General features: G+C 46.6%; 2 protein-coding genes and 1 long non-coding RNA gene across 4 annotated transcripts in view; all 3 read right to left on the bottom strand.

Annotated features, from left to right (window-relative positions):
- rnpepl1 (arginyl aminopeptidase like 1) overlaps positions 1-1,593 on the bottom strand; it is a 30,143-nt gene extending 28,550 nt beyond the window's left edge. For both annotated transcript variants that reach the window (XM_074640850.1, XM_074640849.1), the window contains exon 1: positions 603-1,593. In XM_074640850.1, coding sequence (XP_074496951.1) covers positions 603-1,100 — 498 coding nt within the window. In that variant the 5' untranslated portion in view covers positions 1,101-1,593. The remainder of the gene's footprint in view (positions 1-602) is intronic.
- Positions 1,594-1,622: 29 nt separating this feature from the next.
- LOC141771000 (uncharacterized) lies at positions 1,623-2,914 on the bottom strand. Its single transcript, XR_012594637.1, has 3 exons — positions 1,878-2,914; positions 1,794-1,821; positions 1,623-1,749 (listed from the first exon to the last, which is right to left on the bottom strand). It is a non-coding gene; the product is annotated as an uncharacterized LOC141771000 (long non-coding RNA).
- Positions 2,915-13,678: 10,764 nt separating this feature from the next.
- On the bottom strand, positions 13,679-16,616 carry rpl35a (ribosomal protein L35a). Its single transcript, XM_074640851.1, has 4 exons — positions 16,536-16,616; positions 16,271-16,423; positions 14,239-14,383; positions 13,679-13,771 (listed from the first exon to the last, which is right to left on the bottom strand). Exons 1-4 carry the CDS (start codon positions 16,544-16,546, stop codon positions 13,748-13,750), a joined length of 333 nt encoding a protein of 110 aa, XP_074496952.1. The 5' UTR covers positions 16,547-16,616; the 3' UTR covers positions 13,679-13,747.
- Positions 16,617-23,156: the final 6,540 nt, after the last annotated feature.

A 23,156-nucleotide genomic window follows, 5' to 3' on the forward strand; every position in this document is an offset into this window, starting at 1 on the left:
GTACTGTATAATAGTGATATATAATAGTAATAGTATATATAATAGTAATAGCATATGTACTGTATAATAGTGATATATAATAGTAATAGTATATATAATAGTAATCGTATATGTACTGTATAATAGTGATATATAATAGTAATCGTATATATAATAGTAATCGTATATATAACAGTAATAGCATATGTACTGTATAATAGTGATATATAATAGTAATAGTATATATAACAGTAATAGCATATGTACTGTATAATAGTGATATATAATAGTAATAGTATATATAATAGTAATCGTATATGTACTGTATAATAGTGATATATAATAGTAATCGTATATATAATAGTAATAGTATATATAACAGTAATAGCATATGTACTGTATAATAGTGATATATAATAGTAATAGTATATATAACAGTAATAGCATATGTACTGTATAATAGTGATATATAATAGTAATAGTATATATAATAGTAATCGTATATGTACTGTATAATAGTGATATATAATAGTAATCGTATATATAATAGTAATCGTATATATAACAGTAATAGCATATGTACTGTATAATAGTGATATATAATAGTATCGTGGCATCCATACCGCCGGTCCGTCCGTGGTGGCGTAGCGGACCGTGATCTGGATCAGCCGGCTCGGTTTCAGTGCCGCTGACGGCAGGCTGATGTTCAGCGAGGAGCCGTAGTCCGTGAACGGGTCGACCCGGTACGTGAGGGAGACCGGCTCCTCCTGCCCGGCGCCGGGGACTTTACAGTCTATGGAGTGGATGAGGAGGGAGGGGTGGGAGTCCAGGACCAGGGTGTGGACCCCCGGCTGGACCGGGATCAGGTCCAGAACCAACCAGCCGCTCATCTCCTTCACGGCAAAGTTGAGCCGCAGGTCCAGGTGGAGGTGACGCAGCTGGAAGCAGCGGAAGTTAGACGCCGAGGCCACGTCCACCAGAGGGCACCGCGGGGTCCCGGGACCCGGACCCGGACCCGCCGAAGGTCGCTCCGAGTCCCCGACACACCGGGCCCCAGAGACCGGCAGGGACTTACGGCAGCAGCATAGCGAGGTGGGAGTCTGGTGGAGCTCTGCCATCATGAGCTAAACCTGGGACTAAACCCCGCTTAGACCTGGACTAACTGCATCCAAGACCAGCACCAAAAACCCACAGAGTCCAGAACCAACACCGACTGTCTTCACAAGGACAGAACAGACCAGGTCCGACTACATTTAACCCCAGACTGTCTACAGTCAGCCCTCTATGGAAGCCAGACCGGACTACATTCAGACCCCACTAAACCTGAGTCCAACAAAACCTGAACCAGAACTAAACGATAAGGACACTTTAACTGGACTACCTGCTTCTAGACACCAGGCGAAAACTGGGACGGACTACATTCAAACCGGGTTTTAAGCCTGAGACCCGGTCTTGTTTTTGTCTCTCTGTCAGTCAAAATACATTCAAAACCTCATTCAACAAAAGTCTAGATCTAGACCGGCTCTAAACACCGATAAGGACACTTAAGAACGGGGTTTGACCCGGGACTACCTGGTTCTAGACCCAGTAAACACAGACTAGTAGTTAACCAGCCTGGTTCTACCTCAGACTGAGAACAGCCCTCTATGAGAGACCAGACCAGACTACATTCAGAACCTCATTAAAGAAACGCCTCGTTGAACTCAAACAAACACCCATAAGGACACTGATCCAGAGCTGAGGACTACCTGTCTCCAGACCTGGTTCTACCTGGTTCTACCTGTCTCCAGACCTGGTTCTACCTGCCTCCAGACCTGGTTCTACCTGTCTCTAGGCTCCCACCTGGTTCTACCTGTCTCTAGACTCCCAACTGGCTCTACCTGTCTGTAGACTCCCACCTGGTTCTACCCGTCTCTAGGCTCCCACCTGGTTCTACCCGTCTCTAGGCTCCCACCTGGTTCTACCCGTCTCTAGGCTCCCACCTGGTTCTACCCGTCTCTAGGCTCCCACCTGGTTCTACCCGTCTCTAGGCTCCCATCTGGTTCTACCCGTCTCTAGGCTCCCACCTGGTTCTACCTGGTTCTACCTGTCTCTAGGCTCCCACCTGGTTCTACCTGGTTCTACCTGGTTCCAGACCTCCACTCTGACAACATTAAGAGCCTAACTTTAGCCCCCATATAAGCAGACTGAGTCTACATTCAACCCAGTTTAAAGCCCAGACAGGTGAACGGGTGTACAGGTGAACAGGTGAACAGGTGACTGTCAGCAGACTACATTGATGAAGTGTGTGATTGTCAGTCTGCTGTTAAACACTGAAGGACTCTGATGAGGAGCTCAACCGGCTAGCTGCTCTGCAGGTTAGCACCTTTAGCTTCAGGACACTTCGCCAAACTCCCTTTAAATAACACAGTACCTCTAACACACGGTACCACGGTACCACAGTACCACTCTCTACCTCTAACACACGGTACCACGGTACCACAGTACCACTCTCTACCTCTAACACACGGTACCACGGTACCACTCTACCTCTAACACACGGTACCACAGTACCACTCTACCTCTAACACACGGTACCACGGTACCACTCTACCTCTAACACACGGTACCACGGTACCACTGTAACACGGTACCAGGCGGTACCAGGCGGTACCACCAGAGACAACCTGATAATGACTAAACTAACCTGGTTAGCACAGCGAGCTAATTAGCTCAGAGGCTAATTAGCATTAGCAGCGGATTAGCAGCAGTTCATGTAAAATCCATCAGAGACTCAGACACACCGGTACCGGTACCGGTACCGGCCACCGGCTGCTGCTGGAGACTCAGCCCCGATCCCTGCTCCTAGTCCCGGACTCTGGATCCGGATCCTCCCGGTGGAGCTGCTGCTGCTGCTGGAGGAGATCAGAGGACCAGGAGGTTCAATAACCAGAGAGAGATCCAGAGAGAGAGGCCCTGCTCCGGACAGACAGGAAGTCACTCCAGCGGTAGTTAGAGGAGCCGGCTACAACTACAGGTACAGGTACAGATACAGCTACAGCTACAGGTACAGGTACAGGTACAGGTACAGGTACAGCTACAGCTACAGGTACAACTACAGGTACAGCTACAGGTACAGCTACAGCTACAGGTACAGCTACAGCTACAGGTACAGCTACAGCTACAGCTACAGCTACAGGTACAGCTACAGCTACAGCTACAGGTACAGGTACAGGTACAGGTACAGCTACAGGTACAGCTACAGCTACAGCTACAGGTACAGCTACAGCTACAGCTACAGGTACAGGTACAGCTACAGGTACAGCTACAGCTACAGCTACAGGTACAGCTACAGCTACAGCTACAGGTACAGCTACAGCTACAGCTACAGGTACAGCTACAGCTACAGCTACAGGTACAGGTACAGCTACAGCTACAGGTACAGGTACAGGTACAGCTACAGGTACAGCTACAGCTACAGCTACAGGTACAGCTACAGCTACAGCTACAGGTACAGGTACAGCTACAGGTACAGCTACAGCTACAGGTACAGCTACAGCTACAGGTACAGCTACAGGTACAGCTACAGCTACAGCTACAGGTACAGCTACAGGTACAGCTACAGGTACAGGTACAGGTACAGGTACAGCTACAGCTACAGGTACAGCTACAGCTACAGGTACAGGTACAGGTACAGCTACAGGTACAGCTACAACTACAGGTACAGCTACAGGTACAGCTACAGGTACAGCTACAGGTACAGCTACAGCTACAGCTACAGCTACAGGTACAGCTACAGCTACAGGTACAACTACAGCTACAGCTACAGGTACAGGTACAGGTACAGCTACAGCTACAGGTACAGCTACAGGTACAGCTACAGCTACAGCTACAGCTACAGGTACAGCTACAGCTACAGGTACAGGTACAGGTACAGCTACAGCTACAGCTACAGGTACAGGTACAGGTACAGCTACAGGTACAGGTACAGCTACAGGTACAGGTACAGGTACAGGTACAGGTACAGCTACAGCTACAGCTACAGGTACAGGTACAGGTACAGCTACAGCTACAGGTACAGGTACAGCTACAGGTACAGGTACAGCTACAGGTAACTTTTTTTTCCCAACATTTTTCAATCTTTTTTTTCCAGGCATTTTTTCGAGTCTTTTTTTCAAGAATTTTTCAAACATTTTTTTCAGACATTTTTTTCAAAAAATCTTTCCCAACATTTTTCAAACTTCTTTTTCAGATATCTTTTAGAGGCTTTTTTAAATTTATTTAATTCATTTTTGTTAATCTTTAGTCAGTTATTTATGATTTTTATGTATTTTATTTCATGTATGTTTGCTCATTTTCATACACATACAAATGGTTTTCCTTTATTCTATTATGTTATTTATTTATATTCTATTTTTATTCAATTTTAATATATTATATTACTAATAATAATATAATATATTGTATAATATAATAATAAATACAAATTTATAAAAAGTAAATAAAAATATAGTGAATACACTTATGTATATCAAATCAAATCAAATCAATTCAATTCAAATCAATTTATTTTTGTATAGCGTCAAATCACAACAGAAGTTATCTCAAGACGCTTTATATGTAGAGCAGGTCTATGACCGTACACCAGAGTTTAGAGACCCAACAGGATCCACCAAGCGCACTGTGGCCAGGAAACACTCCCCGATTACTGGGAAGAAACCTGGAGCAGAACCGGGCGCAGGGCGGGCGGCCATCTGCCGAGACCGGCTGGGGGGATAGAGAGAGAGAGAGAGAGAGAGAGAGAGAGAGATAGAGAGAGAGATAGAGAGAGAGAGAGAGAGAGAGAGAGAGAGAGAGAGAGAGAGAGAGAGAGAGAGAGAGAGAGAGAGAGAGAGAGAGAGAGAGAGAGAGAGAGAGAGAGAGAGAGAGAGAGAGAGAGAGAGAGAGAGAGAGAGAGAGAGAGAGAGAGAGAGAGAGAGAGAGAGAGAGAGAGAGAGAAGCAGCCACAATAGCAGTCTAGCAGCTGTAATAGCTAATACAAGTAGGGCTGATAACACAAAACCAATAGTGGTGGATGGAAAGAGTGATAATACAACTATCGGAAAGCCAGCACTGTCCAGCATCTCTCCTCAGTACGTCCATGTGTATTGGTGTGGGACGTCCCTGCGATCGATGCCCGTGCGTTGGTTCCTGCAGCATCAGCATGCTTGCTGGGAGCTCTTGATGTCTTTGGCAGTGATTGAGAAGTGTTATTCTCCAGGCTGCCACATTGTCATTAGGTGTTGGAAATCCCTCGTTAGCATTGGTAGTCCCTCGTACAGACGTAGTTAATTAGGGATGGTAGCAGTTGGTGTCAAGCAGGCACCGACGCGGCAGCAGATGCAGCCACAATACCGGAGACCACCAAGATCCAGGTGAAACCCTGCTCCAAGTGTACCCATGCTCCAGGTATAACCTCGCTCCCGGTGTGATCCCGCTCCAGGTATGACCTCACTCCAGGTGTGACCCCGCTCCACGGTTAGCTGCGAGACAAGGAGGCACAAGGACTCCCGGGAAGGAATGAAGTTAGTAACAACATGGACATGGGACATGAGTATATACAGAAGGAGAGGGGAGCTCAGTGTGTCATAGGAAGTTCCTTATGACAGTGTGTCATAGGAAGTCCCCCGGCAGTCTATGCCTATAGCAGCTTAAGTATAAGCGTTATCAAAGAGGAAAGTCTTTAGCCTACTCTTAAATGTAGAGACGGTGTCTGCCTCCCGGACTGAAACTGGGAGCTGGTTCCAGAGAAGAGGAGCTTGATAGCTGAAGGCTCTGGCTCCCATTCTACTTTTGGAGACTCTAGGAACCTCAAGTAACCCTGCATTCTGTGAGCGCAGTGCTCTAGTGGGGTAGTAGGGTACTATGAGCTCTTTAAGATATGATGGGGCCTGACCGTTTAGCGCTTTGTAGGTGAGGAGGACGATTTTAAAATCTATTCTGGATTTTACAGGCAGCCAGTGCAGAGAAGCTAATACAGGCGTAATATGATCTCTTTTTCTAGTTCTAGTCAGTACACGTGCTGCAGAATTCTGGATCAACTGGAGAGTCTTAAGAGACTTATTGGAGCAGCCTGATAATAAGGAATTGCAGTAATCGAGTCTAGAGGTAACAGTTTTGAGACAGGATGTGTCTGATCTTCACAATGTTACGTAGATGAAAGAAGGCAGTCCGTGAGGTTTGTTTTATGTGAGAGTTAAAGGACATATCCTGGTCGAAGACAACTCCCAGATTCCTTACGGTGGTGCTGGAGGCCAGGGCAATGCCATCTAAAGTAACTATATCATTAGATAATTTGTTTCGGAGGTGCTCAGGGCCTAGTACAATAACTTCAGTTTTGTCTGAGTTTAACATCAGGAAATTGCAGGTCATCCAGGTTTTTATGTCCTTAAGGCATGCTTGAAGTTTAGTTAACTGGTTTGTTTCGTCTGGCTTGATTGATAGATATAATTGAGTATCATCTGCATAACAATGAAAGTTTATGGAGTGTTTTCTAATAACATTGCCTAAGGGAAGCATATATAAGGTAAATAGAATTGGTCCAAGTACAGAACCCTGTGGAACTCCGTGACTAACTTTGGCGTACATGGAGGACTCATCGTTGACATGTACAAACTGAGATCGATCTGATAAATAGGACTTAAACCAACTTAGTGCAGTTCCTTTAATGCCAATTAAATGTTCCAGTCTTTGTAATAGGATGTCATGGTCAATGGTGTCGAAAGCAGCACTGAGATCTAGCAAGACAAGTACAGAGACAAGTCCTTTGTCCGATGCCATCAGAAGGTCATTTGTAATTTTCACTAGTGCTGTCTCTGTGCTATGGTGCACTCTAAATCCTGACTGATAATCCTCCAATAAATGGTTGTTCTGTAGAAAGTCACACAGCTGACTGGCAACTACTTTCTCCAGTATTTTGGAGGTAAAGGGAAGGTTAGATATAGGTCTATAGTTGGCTAGGACCTCAGGATCAAGAGTGGGCTTTTTAAGAAGAGGTTTAATTACAGCTACTTTAAAGGACTGTGGTACATAGCCTGTTAGTAAAGACACATTGACCATATCCAGTAAAGAGGTGCTAACTAGAGGTAAAACGTCTTTAAGCAGTCTAGTTGGAATAGGGTCTAGGAGACAGGTAGATGATTTAGATGAGGAGATCAGTGAGGTTAATTTGTGGAGATCGATAGGAGAAAAGCAGTCTAAATATATATCAGGTTGTACAGCTGTTTCTAAGGTTCCTAAGTTTGAGGATAAATTGGTACCAGTTGACGGTAGGAGGTGATTAATTTTGTCTCTAATAGTTATGATTTTATCATTAAAGAAACTCATGAAGTCACTACTACTGAGGGTTGTAGGAATACATGGCTCAATAGAGCTGTGACTTTCTGTCAGCCTGGCTACAGTGCTGAATAGAAACCTAGGGTTCTTATTTTTCTCTATTAATGATGAGTAATGGGCTGCTCTGGCATCACAGAGAGCCTTCCTATATGTTTTAAGACTATCTTGCCAGACTAAATGAGATTCTTCCTGTTTGGTGGAACGCCATATCCTTTCCAGTTTCCTCGATGCTTGCTTTAATTTGCGTGTTTGAGGGTTATACCATGGAGCTGACTTCCTTTGTTTTACTAACTTCTTTTTTAGAGGGGCAACAGAATCAAGTGTGACTCGCAGTGAGTCTGTAGCACTATCTACAAGATGATCAATTTGGGTAGGGCTAAAGTTAGCATACGAGTCCTCTGTTATATTGAGACATGGTATTGAATTTAATGCTGATGGAATCACTTCCTTAAATTTAGCTACAACACTATCGGATAGACATCTAGTGTACACACTTTTATCTGATGGTGTATAGTCTAGTAATAAGAATTCAAAAGTGATTAAATAATGGCCTGATAAAAGAGAGTTCTGTGGAAAAACAATTAAATGTTCAATTTCAACGCCATATGACATAACAAGGTCGAGGGTGTGGTTAAAGCGGTGAGTGGGTTTATGCACGTTCTGCGAGAAACCAATTGAATCTAATAAAGAGATAAACGCAGTACTGAGGCTATCATTATCAACGTCCACATGAATATTAAAATCACCTACTATAATGACTTTATCTGTTTTCAGGACTAAGCTTGATAGAAACTCTGAGAATTCAGATAGAAATTCAGAATATGGGCCTGGAGCGCGGTACACTATAACAAAGAGAATTGGCTGTAGTGCTTTCCAGGTTGGGTGTGAAAGACTAAGAACAAGGCTTTCAAATGAGTTATAATTTAGTTTAGTTTTAGGGTTTATTAATAGGCTTGAGTCGAAGATGGCTGCAACTCCACCTCCTCGGCCGGTGTCTCGAGGAATGTGAGTATTAATATGACTCGGGGGAGTGGATTCGTTTAGGCTGACATATTCTTCCTGACACAGCCAGGTTTCAGTAAGACAAAATAAATCAATGTGATTATCTGATATTAAATCATTTACTAGTAGAGCTTTAGATGACAGAGATCTGATATTTAAGAGTCCACATTTAATTCTCCTGTTTTGTTGCTTTATTGCAGTGCTAGTGTTAGATTGTATTAGATTATGATGTTTAACTCCTCTTCTGTTTACTTTTGATTTAATTAATTTAGGTGGGGCAGACACAGTCTCAGTTAGGTTTGGGGTTAAGCTATGGGTGGGTAACTGCTCTAATGGAAGCGCAGAGAAGTGTGTAAGACTACAGCTCTGCTTCCTGGAATGACCCCTGGTTTGTCATGGAATGACCCCTGGTTTGTCATGGAATGACCTCTGGTTTGTCATGGAATGACCTCTGGTTTGTCATGGAATGACCTCTGGTTTGTCATGGAATGACCTCTGGTTTGTCATGGAATGACCCCTGGTTTGTCCTGGAATGACCTCTGGTTTGTCATGGAATGACCTCTGGTTTGTCATGGAATGACCTCTGGTTTGTCATGGAATGACCTCTGATTTGTCATGGAATGACCTCTGGTTTGTCATGGAATGACCTCTGGTTTGTCATGGAAGGACCTCTGGTTTGTCATGGAATGACCTCTGGTTTGTCATGGAATGACCTCTGGTTTGTCATGGAATGACCTCTGGTTTGTCATGGAATGACCTCTGGTTTGTCCTGGAATGACCTCTGGTTTGTCATGGACTGACCTCTGGTTTGTCATGGACTGACCTCTGGTTTGTCCTGGAAGGACCTCTGGTTTGTCATGGAATGACCTCTGGTTTGTCATGGACTGACCTCTGGTTTGTCCTGGAATGACCTCTGGTTTGTCATGGATTTGTTCCACCAACAATCTTGGTCAGATTTCTGGATAAGAGAGCCGCACCATCCAAAGTAGGATGAATGCCGTCTCTCCTAATCAGACCAGGAATTCCCCAGAAAGGGTTCCAATTGTCAATGAAGCCCACATGGTTTGCTGGACACCACCACGACAGCCAGCTGTGGAATGACTTCATGCGGCTATACATGTCGTCACTGGTCAGGTTGGGGAGGGGGCCAGAGAAAACTACGGAGTCCGACATTGTTTTTGCGTATGCACACACCGATTGGACATTAACTTTAGTGACCTCCGATCGACGTAACCGGGTGTCATTACCGCCGACGTGAATAACAATCTTACTGTATTTACGTTTATCCTTAGCCAGCAGTTTCAAAACAGATTCAATGTCGCCCGCTCTGGCCCCCGGGATGCAAATAACTATGGCAGCTGACTTCGCTAACTTCACGTTCCGCAAAATGGAGCTGCCGATAACCAGAGTTGTATGTATACATTTGTATACATTTGTATACATACAATTTTATTTTTAATTTATATATATATTTATATTGTATATGTGTATTTGTTTATTTATTTACCTTTATTTATATTTTATTAAAGGTTTATTTGTAGTAATATGTTAGATTTGTTATAATCCCTATATTACTTGTATATATATTTGATTTTTTATCAACCCTTTATTAACATTTTATTAACTTTATTAAGTCTCTTCTGAATCAGAGTCGCCTCCGACAGACAGATGACAGTAACAGATACTGCCACGTACTCTGTAGTAATACTGCCACGTACTCTGTAGTAATACTACCACGTACTCTGTAGTAATACTACCACGTACTCTGTAGTAATACTACCACGTACTCTGTAGTAATACTGCCACGTACTCTGTAGTAATACTACCACGTACTCTGTAGTAATACTACCACGTACTCTGTAGTAATACTACCACGTACTCTGTAGTAATACTGCCACGTACTCAGTAGTAATACTACCACGTACTCTGTAGTAATACTACCACGTACTCTGTAGTAATACTACCACGTACTCTGTAGTAATACTACCACGTACTCTGTAGTAATACTACCACGTACTCTGTAGTAATACTGCCACGTACTCAGTAGTAATACTACCACGTACTCTGTAGTAATACTACCACGTACTCTGTAGTAATACTACCACGTACTCTGTAGTAATACTACCACGTACTCTGTAGTAATACTACCACGTACTCTGTAGTAATACTACCACGTACTCTGTAGTAATACTGCCACGTACTCAGTAGTAATACTACCACGTACTCTGTAGTAATACTGCCACGTACTCAGTAGTAATACTACCACGTACTCTGTAGTAATACTACCACGTACTCTGTAGTAATACTACCACGTACTCTGTAGTAATACTACCACGTACTCTGTAGTAATACTACCACGTACTCAGTAGTAATACTACCACGTACTCTGTAGTAATACTGCCACGTACTCAGTAGTAATACTACCACGTACTCAGTAGTAATACTACCACGTACTCTGTAGTAATACTGCCACGTACTCAGTAGTAATACTACCACGTACTCTGTAGTAATACTACCACGTACTCTGTAGTAATACTGCCACGTACTCTGTAGTAATACTGCCACGTACTCTGGTACAAGTAAAAGCCGTGCATTCTAAATGATTAGCGACAAAAATATACTCCTCATATACAGTACTTATATTACAGTACTTATATTACAGTACTTATACTACAGTACAAAGAGCAAAAGTACTCATTATGCAGAATCATATATATTTATTTATTATAGTTCTAATGCTGCTTTATGTCTGCTGGGTAGTTCCATCTATAATAATAATAATAAACTACTGAGTACTTCAGTTCTAGAAGTACTGCTCAGATATTATAGGATCAACACAGTAATACTACAGTACTACTATACTACAGTACATAATATCATTTACACGTTATCCATCAGTAGCAGTACATCAGTTAGTATTAATAGTGAGTACTAGTACAACACCAGTGTGTGTACTTCCTCTCTTATTGAGTACTGTCTGAATACATGTGATCATCAGTATCATGCAGCCTGACCCCGGCTCCAGCACTTCATGTTGTAGTACTCGTGTACTTTTCTTTATACTTCATGTTGTAGTACTCGTGTACTTTTCTTTATACTTCATGTTGTAGTACTCGTGTACTTTTCTTTATACTTCATGTTGTAGTACTCGTGTACTTTTCTTTATACTTCATGTTGTAGTACTTTTCTTTATACTTCATGTTGTAGTACTCTCGTGTACTTTTCTTTATACTTCATGTTGTAGTACTTTTCTTTATACTTCATGTTGTAGTACTCTCGTGTACTTTTCTTTATACTTCATGTTGTAGTACTCTCGTGTACTTTTCTTTATACTTCATGTTGTAGTACTCTCGTGTACTTTTCTTTATACTTCATGTTGTAGTACTCTCGTGTACTTTTCTTTATACTTCATGTTGTAGTACTCGTGTACTTTTCTTTGTACTTCATGTTGTAGTACTCTCGTGTACTTTTCTTTATACTTCATGTTGTAGTACTCTCGTGTACTTTTCTTTATACTTCATGTTGTAGTACTCTCGTGTACTTTTCTTTATACTTCATGTTGTAGTACTCGTGTACTTTTCTTTATACTTCATGTTGTAGTACTCTCGTGTACTTTTCTTTATACTTCATGTTGTAGTACTCTCGTGTACTTTTCTTTATACTTCATGTTGTAGTACTCGTGTACTTTTCTTTATACTTCATGTTGTAGTACTCGTGTACTTTTCTTTATACTTCATGTTGTAGTACTTTTCTTTATACTTCATGTTGTAGTACTCGTGTACTTTTCTTTATACTTCATGTTGTAGTACTCTCGTGTACTTTTCTTTATACTTCATGTTGTAGTACTCGTGTACTTTTCTTTATACTTCATGTTGTAGTACTCGTGTACTTTTCTTTATACTTCATGTTGTAGTACTTTTCTTTATACTTCATGTTGTAGTACTCTCGTGTACTTTTCTTTATACTTCATGTTGTAGTACTCTCGTGTACTTTTCTTTATACTTCATGTTGTAGTACTCTCGTGTACTTTTCTTTATACTTCATGTTGTAGTACTCTCGTGTACTTTTCTTTATACTTCATGTTGTAGTACTCGTGTACTTTTCTTTGTACTTCATGTTGTAGTACTCTCGTGTACTTTTCTTTATACTTCATGTTGTAGTACTCTCGTGTACTTTTCTTTATACTTCATGTTGTAGTACTCTCGTGTACTTTTCTTTATACTTCATGTTGTAGTACTCTCGTGTACTTTTCTTTATACTTCATGTTGTAGTACTTTTCTTTATACTTCATGTTGTAGTACTCTCGTGTACTTTTCTTTATACTTCATGTTGTAGTACTCGTGTACTTTTCTTTATACTTCATGTTGTAGTACTCGTGTACTTTTCTTTATACTTCATGTTGTAGTACTCTCGTGTACTTTTCTTTATACTTCATGTTGTAGTACTCTCGTGTACTTTTCTTTATACTTCATGTTGTAGTACTCGTGTACTTTTCTTTATACTTCATGTTGTAGTACTTTTCTTTATACTTCATGTTGTAGTACTCTCGTGTACTTTTCTTTATACTTCATGTTGTAGTACTCGTGTACTTTTCTTTATACTTCATGTTGTAGTACTCTCGTGTACTTTTCTTTATACTTCATGTTGTAGTACTCGTGTACTTTTCTTTATACTTCATGTTGTAGTACTCTCGTGTACTTTTCTTTATACTTCATGTTGTAGTACTCGTGTACTTTTCTTTATACTTCATGTTGTAGTACTCTCGTGTACTTTTCTTTATACTTCATGTTGTAGTACTCGTGTACTTTTCTTTATACTTCATGTTGTAGTACTCTCGTGTACTTTTCTTTATACTTCATGTTGTAGTACTCTCGTGTACTTTTCTTTATACTTCATGTTGTAGTACTCTCGTGTACTTTTCTATAGACTCACTTTAAACCCGTCTGACAGCGAGTCGTGTCTGTGAGGTCAAACTCAGGGCTCAACCTGCCACACTGCTGCCCTCTGCTGTCTGTTAGTGGTGCTACACACAGACACCTGAACGCATCTTAAAGGGACCGTCTGGGACAGTTCAGACCCGGATCCAGACCCTAGTCCCAGTTCAGACCCGGATCCAGCCCCTAGTCCCTCTCCCTAGGGAGCCTCACTGAGCTGAGAGTGGGAGAGACCAGGGACCAGAGACCAGACTAGAACTGGGCCAAACCCTCATTCATTTATTTATCCAACTAACTGGAGGTGGACAAAATATTAGAAACAGTGAATAGACTGATCACCGATCGATCACTGATCATTGAGCTGATGTATTGATGAATCATTGATTAGAATGAGGAGACGGAGACGGATCTTTGGACCTGATATCAGTTTTATTGTTTCTGTACAAACGAGAACATCGACGGCTGCAGATGTTTCCTCTTCACACTCGAGAAGGATACAGCATCTGGAAACAGACAGGAAGTCACAGACCGTCACAATAAAAGACAACACAGAGGAGACGGGTTAACACACACTCAGTTTCCAGCTCTTTACTAGTACACCACACTAACCCTGAGCTCTTAGTGGAGCTACAGACTCTTTACAGACTCAATAAGAAAGTCCCAACCGAATATATATTTGAATATAATTGTATTTTTGATTATACACTATACCCATACTATACCGTAATCAATAGGACTAGTGGAATTAACATATTGATATATGTAGTACTTCTCTTTTCATGTGAAACATTAAAATCAATCAGTCTGAGCGATGTATTGTGAACTTGTTCAGGTACAGGAAACACCTGCTGATGCATTTAAAGACACTCAGAAATCTAAGAATTCAACAGGCAACAAACCAACAAGTGACTTTGTTGTGACTCTCAGATGTCCGAGTGTCCCTGAACACAGCGGAGGTCCTTGAACTCACCACTCTGACTCTGTGTCCCATGGCTTTAGCCGGCAGGTTGCTGCTGAATTTGGCTCGGACCATGCCGCTGCTCCCGTGGGCCCGGGTCACCTTCCCCCAGATCACACGGGTCTTATTGGGTTTACCGCCCGGCGTCACCGTGTTCCTGCAGACACAACACAGGGTTCAGTTAACCCACACACACTGGTTTCAGTCTCCCGTCCGTCTAACCGGACGAGCGTCCCCTGTCTGTCTAACCGGGCGTGCGTCTCCTGTCCCTCTAACCGGTCGAGCGTCTACCGTCTGTCTAACCGGGCGTGCGTCTCCTGTCCCTCTAACCGGTCGAGCGTCTACCGTCTACCGTCTGTCTAACCAGGCGTGCGTCTCCTGTCCCTCTAACCGGTCGAGCGTCTACCGTCTGTCTAACCGGGCGTGCGTCTCCTGTCCCTCTAACGGGCGAGCCACTCCCGTCTGCCTAACCGGGCGAGCCACTCCCGTCCGCCTAACCGGTCGAGCGTCTACCGTCCGTCTAACCGGGCGTGCGTCTCCCGTCCGTCTAACCGGGCGTGCGTCTCCCGTCCGTCTAACCGGGCGTGCGTCTCCCGTCCGTCTAACCGGGCGTGCGTCTCCCGTCCGTCTAACCGGGCGTGCGTCTCCCGTCCGTCTAACCGGGCGTGCGTCTCCCGTCCGTCTAACCGGGCGTGCGTCTCCTGTCCCTCTAACGGACGAGCGTCTACCGTCCGTCTAACCGGGCGTGCGTCTCCTGTCCCTCTAACGGACGAGCGTCTACCGTCCGTCTAACCGGGCGTGCGTCTCCTGTCCCTCTAACGGGCGTGCGTCTCCTGTCCCTCTAACCGGTCGAGCGTCTACTGTCCGTCTAACCGGGCGAGCGTCTACTGTCCGTCTAACCGGGCGTGCGTCTACTGTCCGTCTAACCGGGCGTGCGTCTCCTGTCCCTCTAACGGACGAGCGTCTCCTGTCCGTCTAACCGGGCGTGCGTCTCCTGTCCGTCTAACCGGGCGTGCGTCTCCTGTCCCTCTAACGGACGAGCGTCTACTGTCCGTCTAACCGGGCGTGCGTCTCCTGTCCGTCTAACCGGGCGTGCGTCTCCTGTCCCTCTAACGGACGAGCGTCTACTGTCCGTCTAACCGGGCGTGCGTCTCCTGTCCCTCTAACGGACGAGCGTCTCCTGTCCGTCTAACGGACGAGCGTCTCCTGTCCCTCTAACGGACGAGCGTCTCCTGTCCGTCTAACGGACGAGCGTCTCCTGTCCCTCTAACGGACGAGCGTCTCCTGTCCGTCTAACCGGGCGTGCGTCTCCTGTCCGTCTAACCGGGCGTGCGTCTCCTGTCCCTCTAACGGACGAGCGTCTACTGTCCGTCTAACCGGGCGTGCGTCTCCTGTCCCTCTAACGGACGAGCGTCTCCTGTCCGTCTAACGGACGAGCGTCTCCTGTCCCTCTAACGGACGAGCGTCTCCTGTCCCTCTAACGGACGAGCGTCTCCTGTCCGTCTAACGGACGAGCGTCTCCTGTCCGTCTAACGGACGAGCGTCTCCTGTCCGTCTAACGGACGAGCGTCTCCTGTCCGTCTAACGGACGAGCGTCTCCTGTCCGTCTAACGGACGAGCGTCTCCTGTCCCTCTAACGGACGAGCGTCTCCTGTCCGTCTAACGGACGAGCGTCTCCTGTCCGTCTAACGGACGAGCGTCTCCTGTCCGTCTAACGGACGAGCGTCTCCTGTCCGTCTAACGGACGAGCGTCTCCTGTCCGTCTAACGGACGAGCGTCTCCTGTCCGTCTAACGGACGAGCGTCTCCTGTCCGTCTAACGGACGAGCGTCTCCTGTCCGTCTAACGGACGAGCGTCTCCTGTCCCTCTAACGGACGAGCGTCTCCTGTCCGTCTAACGGACGAGCGTCTCCTGTCCGTCTAACGGACGAGCGTCTCCTGTCCGTCTAACCGGTTGAGCGTCTCCCGTCTGTCTAACGGGAGAGCGTCTCCCGTCTGTCTAACGGGAGAGCGTCTCCCGTCTGTCCAACAGGTGAGTGTCTTACTTCTTGGCCTTGTAGACGTAGGCGCAGCGTTTCCCGAGGTAGAAGTCCACCTCGTCTCTGGTGTAACATCCCTCGAGCTTCAGCAGCGCCGTGTTTTCACGCTGGTTCCTCAGACCGCGCTTATAGCCGGTGAAGATGGCCTTACTCCATAGTCTGACCAATCAAACACAGAGACACAGATCAGTCTGACCAATCAAACACAGAGTTAGTAGTGGAGACAGCAGCTGGACTCAGGTGAGACCAGCCGACAGGTGCTGCTGCTTACCTTCCAGGCATCGTCAGTCTTCTCCAGGTGAGTCCACCTGCACACACAAACAGTCACATGATCAGCAGAGTTCACTTCTGTTGTCCCCAGCAGCTGGTCTGTTCTACTGTCTGCTCACAACCCATCAAAACAACCCTAAATACCAGGATGTAGAGTCCCAGGTGTAGCTGAGTGATCAGACCGACTACAGTCCACCACCTGTCTCACCTTCACAGCACTGAGATCAGATATGAGCAGCTGTGTGGAGCTAACAGGAAGCTAACAGGAAGCTAGCAGGTAACATGTTGCAGCCACAGATCTTTAGGGGGACACGGGCCGCTGCCTCAGCCGGTCCAGCCGGTCCTCAGGGCCTCGTCCCACCCAGCTCATCACCTGTGTGACCTGCTGCCGTCTGGCTACAGATACAGCTCAATGAAAGCACCTCCAGACTCCGTTTGTCTCTCTGGGTCATACGGACACGGAACAGACGATACATCTGCAGTATGAATACACTAAATGTGAAATACATCGTCTGTGCAATATATCCTCCATCCATCCATCTTCAACCGCTTATCCGGGATCGGGTCGCGGGGGTCTCCCTTTCCCGGGCCACATTAACCAGCTCTGACTGGGGGATCCCGAGGCGTTCCCAGGCCAGAGTAGAGATATAATCTCTCCACCTAGTCCTGGGTCTTCCCCGTGGTCTCCTCCCAGCTGGTCGTGCCTGGAACACCTCCCAAGGGAGGCGCCCAGGAGGCATCCGTGCTAGATGCCCGAACCACCTCAACTGGCTCCTTTCGACGCAAAGGAGCAAGGACTCTACTCCGAGTTCCTCACGGATGACTGAGCTTCTGCAATATATCCTTTGATACAAAATACACGAGTTCAACTACCTGTTCACACGTTCTTTATTTACATCCCATCTGCTTCATACTTCTACTGTAACACTTGTGTTTCTATTTATTTACTCCATCTACTGTTTTATTTGCTGTATAACTGTTTGACCTGTTCTCTGTTTATCTGCCTCGTTTAGTCTCCAGTTAGTTTTAAAGCTCTGACCAGAAGTGGACTCTGAATCTCCTATTGAACACATGAAGGCTTTCTGTTCTGTTCCAACAGCTGCTCTCAACTCTGGAGCTACCAGCGGACCGGTTAGAGTGTAACACCTGATGGACATCCGTCTGAGACATAAACACGACTCTCTCTGATGCCAACACGCTGACTAACATCCCGGTAACACGCTGACTAACATCCCGGTAACACGCTGACGGTAACATCCCGGTAACACGCTGACGGTAACCTCCCGGTAACACGCTGACGGTAACATCCCGGTAACACGCTGACGGTAACCTCCCGGTAACACGCTGACTAACATCCCGGTAACATCCCGGTAACACGCTGACTGTAACATCCCGGTAACACGCTGACTAACATCCCGGTAACCTCCCGGTAACACGCTGACTAACATCCCGGTAACACGCTGACTGTAACCTCCCGGTAACACGCTGACGGTAACCTCCCGGTAACACGCTGACTAACATCCCGGTAACACGCTGGCGGTAACATCCCGGTAACACGCTGACTAACATCCCGGTAACACGCTGACTAACATCCCGGTAACACGCTGACTAACATCCTGGTAACACGCTGACGGTAACATCCCGGTAACACGCTGACTAACATCCCGGTAACACGCTGACTAACATCCCGGTAACCTCCCGGTAACACGCTGACTAACATCCCGGTAACACGCTGACGGTAACATCCCGGTAACACGCTGACTAACATCCCGGTAACATCCCGGTAACACGCTGACTGTAACATCCCGGTAACACGCTGACTAACATCCCGGTAACCTCCCGGTAACACGCTGACTAACATCCCGGTAACACGCTGACTGTAACCTCCCGGTAACACGCTGACGGTAACCTCCCGGTAACACGCTGACTAACATCCCGGTAACACGCTGGCGGTAACATCCCGGTAACACGCTGACTAACATCCCGGTAACACGCTGACTAACATCCCGGTAACACGCTGACTAACATCCTGGTAACACGCTGACGGTAACATCCCGGTAACACGCTGACTAACATCCCGGTAACACGCTGACTAACATCCCGGTAACCTCCCGGTAACACGCTGACTAACATCCCGGTAACACGCTGACGGTAACCTCCCGGTAACACGCTGACGGTAACCTCCCGGTAACACGCTGACTAACATCCCGGTAACATCCCGGTAACACGCTGACTGTAACATCCCGGTAACACGCTGACTAACATCCCGGTAACCTCCCGGTAACACGCTGACTAACATCCCGGTAACACGCTGACTGTAACCTCCCGGTAACACGCTGACGGTAACCTCCCGGTAACACGCTGACTAACATCCCGGTAACACGCTGGCGGTAACATCCCGGTAACACGCTGACTAACATCCCGGTAACACGCTGACTAACATCCCGGTAACACGCTGACTAACATCCTGGTAACACGCTGACGGTAACATCCCGGTAACACGCTGACTAACATCCCGGTAACACGCTGACTAACATCCCGGTAACCTCCCGGTAACACGCTGACTAACATCCCGGTAACACGCTGACTGTAACCTCCCGGTAACACGCTGACGGTAACCTCCCGGTAACACGCTGACTAACATCCCGGTAACACGCTGGCGGTAACATCCCGGTAACACGCTGACTAACATCCCGGTAACACGCTGACTAACATCCCGGTAACACGCTGACTAACATCCTGGTAACACGCTGACGGTAACATCCCGGTAACACGCTGACTAACATCCCGGTAACACGCTGACTAACATCCCGGTAACCTCCCGGTAACACGCTGACTAACATCCCGGTAACACGCTGACGGTAACATCCCGGTAACACGCTGACTAACATCCCGGTAACATCCCGGTAACACGCTGACTGTAACATCCCGGTAACACGCTGACTAACATCCCGGTAACCTCCCGGTAACACGCTGACTAACATCCCGGTAACACGCTGACTGTAACCTCCCGGTAACACGCTGACGGTAACCTCCCGGTAACACGCTGACTAACATCCCGGTAACACGCTGGCGGTAACATCCCGGTAACACGCTGACTAACATCCCGGTAACACGCTGACTAACATCCCGGTAACACGCTGACTAACATCCTGGTAACACGCTGACGGTAACATCCCGGTAACACGCTGACTAACATCCCGGTAACACGCTGACTAACATCCCGGTAACCTCCCGGTAACACGCTGACTAACATCCCGGTAACACGCTGACGGTAACCTCCCGGTAACACGCTGACGGTAACCTCCCGGTAACACGCTGACTAACATCCCGGTAACATCCCGGTAACACGCTGACTGTAACATCCCGGTAACACGCTGACTAACATCCCGGTAACCTCCCGGTAACACGCTGACTAACATCCCGGTAACACGCTGACTGTAACCTCCCGGTAACACGCTGACGGTAACCTCCCGGTAACACGCTGACTAACATCCCGGTAACACGCTGGCGGTAACATCCCGGTAACACGCTGACTAACATCCCGGTAACACGCTGACTAACATCCCGGTAACACGCTGACTAACATCCTGGTAACACGCTGACGGTAACATCCCGGTAACACGCTGACTAACATCCCGGTAACCTCCCGGTAACACGCTGACTAACATCCCGGTAACACGCTGACGGTAACATCCCGGTAACACGCTGACTAACATCCCGGTAACCTCCCGGTAACACGCTGACTAACATCCCGGTAACACGCTGACTAACATCCCGGTAACACGCTGACGGTAACCTCCCGGTAACACGCTGACTAACATCCCGGTAACACGCTGACGGTAACCTCCCGGTAACACGCTGACTAACATCCCGGTAACACGCTGACTGTAACATCCCGGTAACCTCCCGGTAACACGCTGACTAACATCCCGGTAACCTTCCGGTAACACGCTGACGGTAACATCCCGGTAACACGCTGACTAACATCCCGGTAACACGCTGACTAACATCCCGGTAACACGCTGACTAACATCCCGGTAACACGCTGACTAACATCCCGGTAACACGCTGACGGTAACCTCCCGGTAACACGCTGACTAACATCCCGGTAACACGCTGACGGTAACCTCCCGGTAACACGCTGACGGTAACATCCCGGTAACACGCTGACGGTAACCTCCCGGTAACACGCTGACGGTAACATCCCGGTAACCTCCCGGTAACACGCTGACTAACATCCCGGTAACACGCTGACTAACATCCCGGTAACACGCTGACTAACATCCCGGTAACACGCTGACTAACATCCCGGTAACACGCTGACTAACATCCCGGTAACACGCTGACGGTAACATCCCGGTAACCTCCCGGTAACACGCTGACTAACATCCCGGTAACACGCTGACTAACATCCCGGTAACACGCTAACTAACATCCCGGTAACACGCTGACTAACATCCCGGTAACACGCTGACTAACATCCCGGTAACACGTTGACGGTAACCTCCCGGTAACACGCTAACTAACATCCCGGTAACACGTTGACGGTAACCTCCCGGTAACACGCTGACTAACATCCTGGTAACACGCTGACTAACATCCCGGTAACACGCTGACTAACATCCCGGTAACACGCTGACTAACATCCCGGTAACCTCCCGGTAACACGCTGACTAACATCCCGGTAACCTCCCGGTAACACGCTGACTAACATCCCGGTAACCTCCCGGTAACACGCTGACTAACATCCCGGTAACACGTTGACGGTAACCTCCCGGTAACACGCTGACTAACATCCCGGTAACCTCCCGGTAACACGCTGACTAACATCCCGGTAACACGCTGACTAACATCCCGGTAACACGCTGACTAACATCCCGGTAACACGCTGACTAACATCCCGGTAACCTCCCGGTAACACGCTGACTAACATCCCGGTAACCTCCCGGTAACACGCTGACTAACATCCCGGTAACACGTTGACGGTAACCTCCCGGTAACACGCTGACTAACATCCCGGTAACACGTTGACGGTAACCTCCCGGTAACACGCTGACAGGACCGGGAGAGAAACTATAGTTTCTACCGGCTCCACCGCCAGCAGACCGGGAGGTGTCTCTGAGTCTCCCCGGCCAGCAGCCTCTCTGCCCGGCCAGGCTCCGCTCCACCAGCCGCCGTTAGCTCCGGTAGCTCTGTTAGCTCTGCTATCCAGTCTAAATCTCCGCCATCGCGGCCCGCAGCAGCGCCCCGCCGCGCCGGTGCCCGCGGGGCGCTGTGCCCGGTGCGTGGCGGCGGGTATTGCGCGGGCAGAGGCTGTATTAGAGGAGTTATTGCAGGTTGTAGTCGGACATGCGGAGACTCACCGTCTCTCTCCGAACAGCAAGATGGAGGGAAAGGATGCGCGAAAGGGATGCTGGGTAATTATGGTCCACAGAGGAGTCCGCGGAGCTGCCTGAACAGAAAGAGAAGAAATCAATATCTTACTTTATTTCATGTTTTAATCATTCCTACTATGTTTTTAAGTATCCCGCCTTTACTTTATACTTTATTATTTTAGCCAATTTTACAGTTTTTTATTTTAAAGCACTTTGTGTTAAAACAGCTGCAAATAAATCTTATTATTATTATTTAATAACCCTTTAAAGGGCCTGTTAGTAAGAATCCTAAATGTCTTGTTAACAGCTTCACCTGTGTCCGTTAAGTCAACTAGAGTCAGCGTCCTGTTGCTGGCGCTTGTGCTCGCTCTGCATAGACATGAAGGAGCATCACTCAACACAGTGAGGAGACACACGTCAGCTAAAAGCACAATATCACTCTATATTTCAGCTGCTTGGCAGTAATGTTAGCTGACCAGACCAAGGTCTCTCCATGAATCAATGCTGATCCTAGTGTTGGCTTTTCCCGCCTCAGCCTCCCGACCGCGGCCGGAGGGAACGGGGGAGACGATAACGTTTCTCTCTGCGGAGCCCCGTCACTTCACAAGACACGGGAAACCTCTGTTGGTCTGGAGGAGCTGCAGCAGTTATTTCTGCACAAACGTCCACTGAACATTCACTAGATATTCTCAGAGCTAAACTAACTCTTCTGCAGTGTGGAGTGAGCAGCATGCACGTGAGAGGTGGAGAGAGAGAGAGAGAAGGAGCGCGGTGTGTGAGTGAAGGCAGGCAGAGGAGCAGAGACTCCGGCCACACGCCAGCACATGTGTCCCGACCCGGTACATTTATACACTTAAAAAGTTACAAACAGTCCTTTAAAACATCTAATCATTAACTTGTGTTGATTAAATGTTTTATTATTCTAGATATTCTATTTAATTACATTTTTTGAATCATTTTAATCTTGAATTGGATACAAATAGAATGTATGTATGAATTAATCCTGGGAGTGATAACAGATAATTATAATGAAACAACATATAACATCATGACAGCGTATAAAAGCTTCATTATAGAACTTCTATTGTTCCCTTAGAGCTCCATGTGGAACTAAATACAAAGGAAAGTAATAGAAGTCTACCGGTCAGACTGCACAAGAGAAACAACATGAAACTGTTTATTAATCTATATTGATATACATATATATATATATATAGAAGTAAAGAGAGACGTGGATGAGGTGA

This window comes from Sebastes fasciatus, chromosome 7 (genome assembly GCF_043250625.1).
Source record: "Sebastes fasciatus isolate fSebFas1 chromosome 7, fSebFas1.pri, whole genome shotgun sequence".
Lineage (NCBI taxonomy): Eukaryota > Metazoa > Chordata > Actinopteri > Perciformes > Sebastidae > Sebastes > Sebastes fasciatus.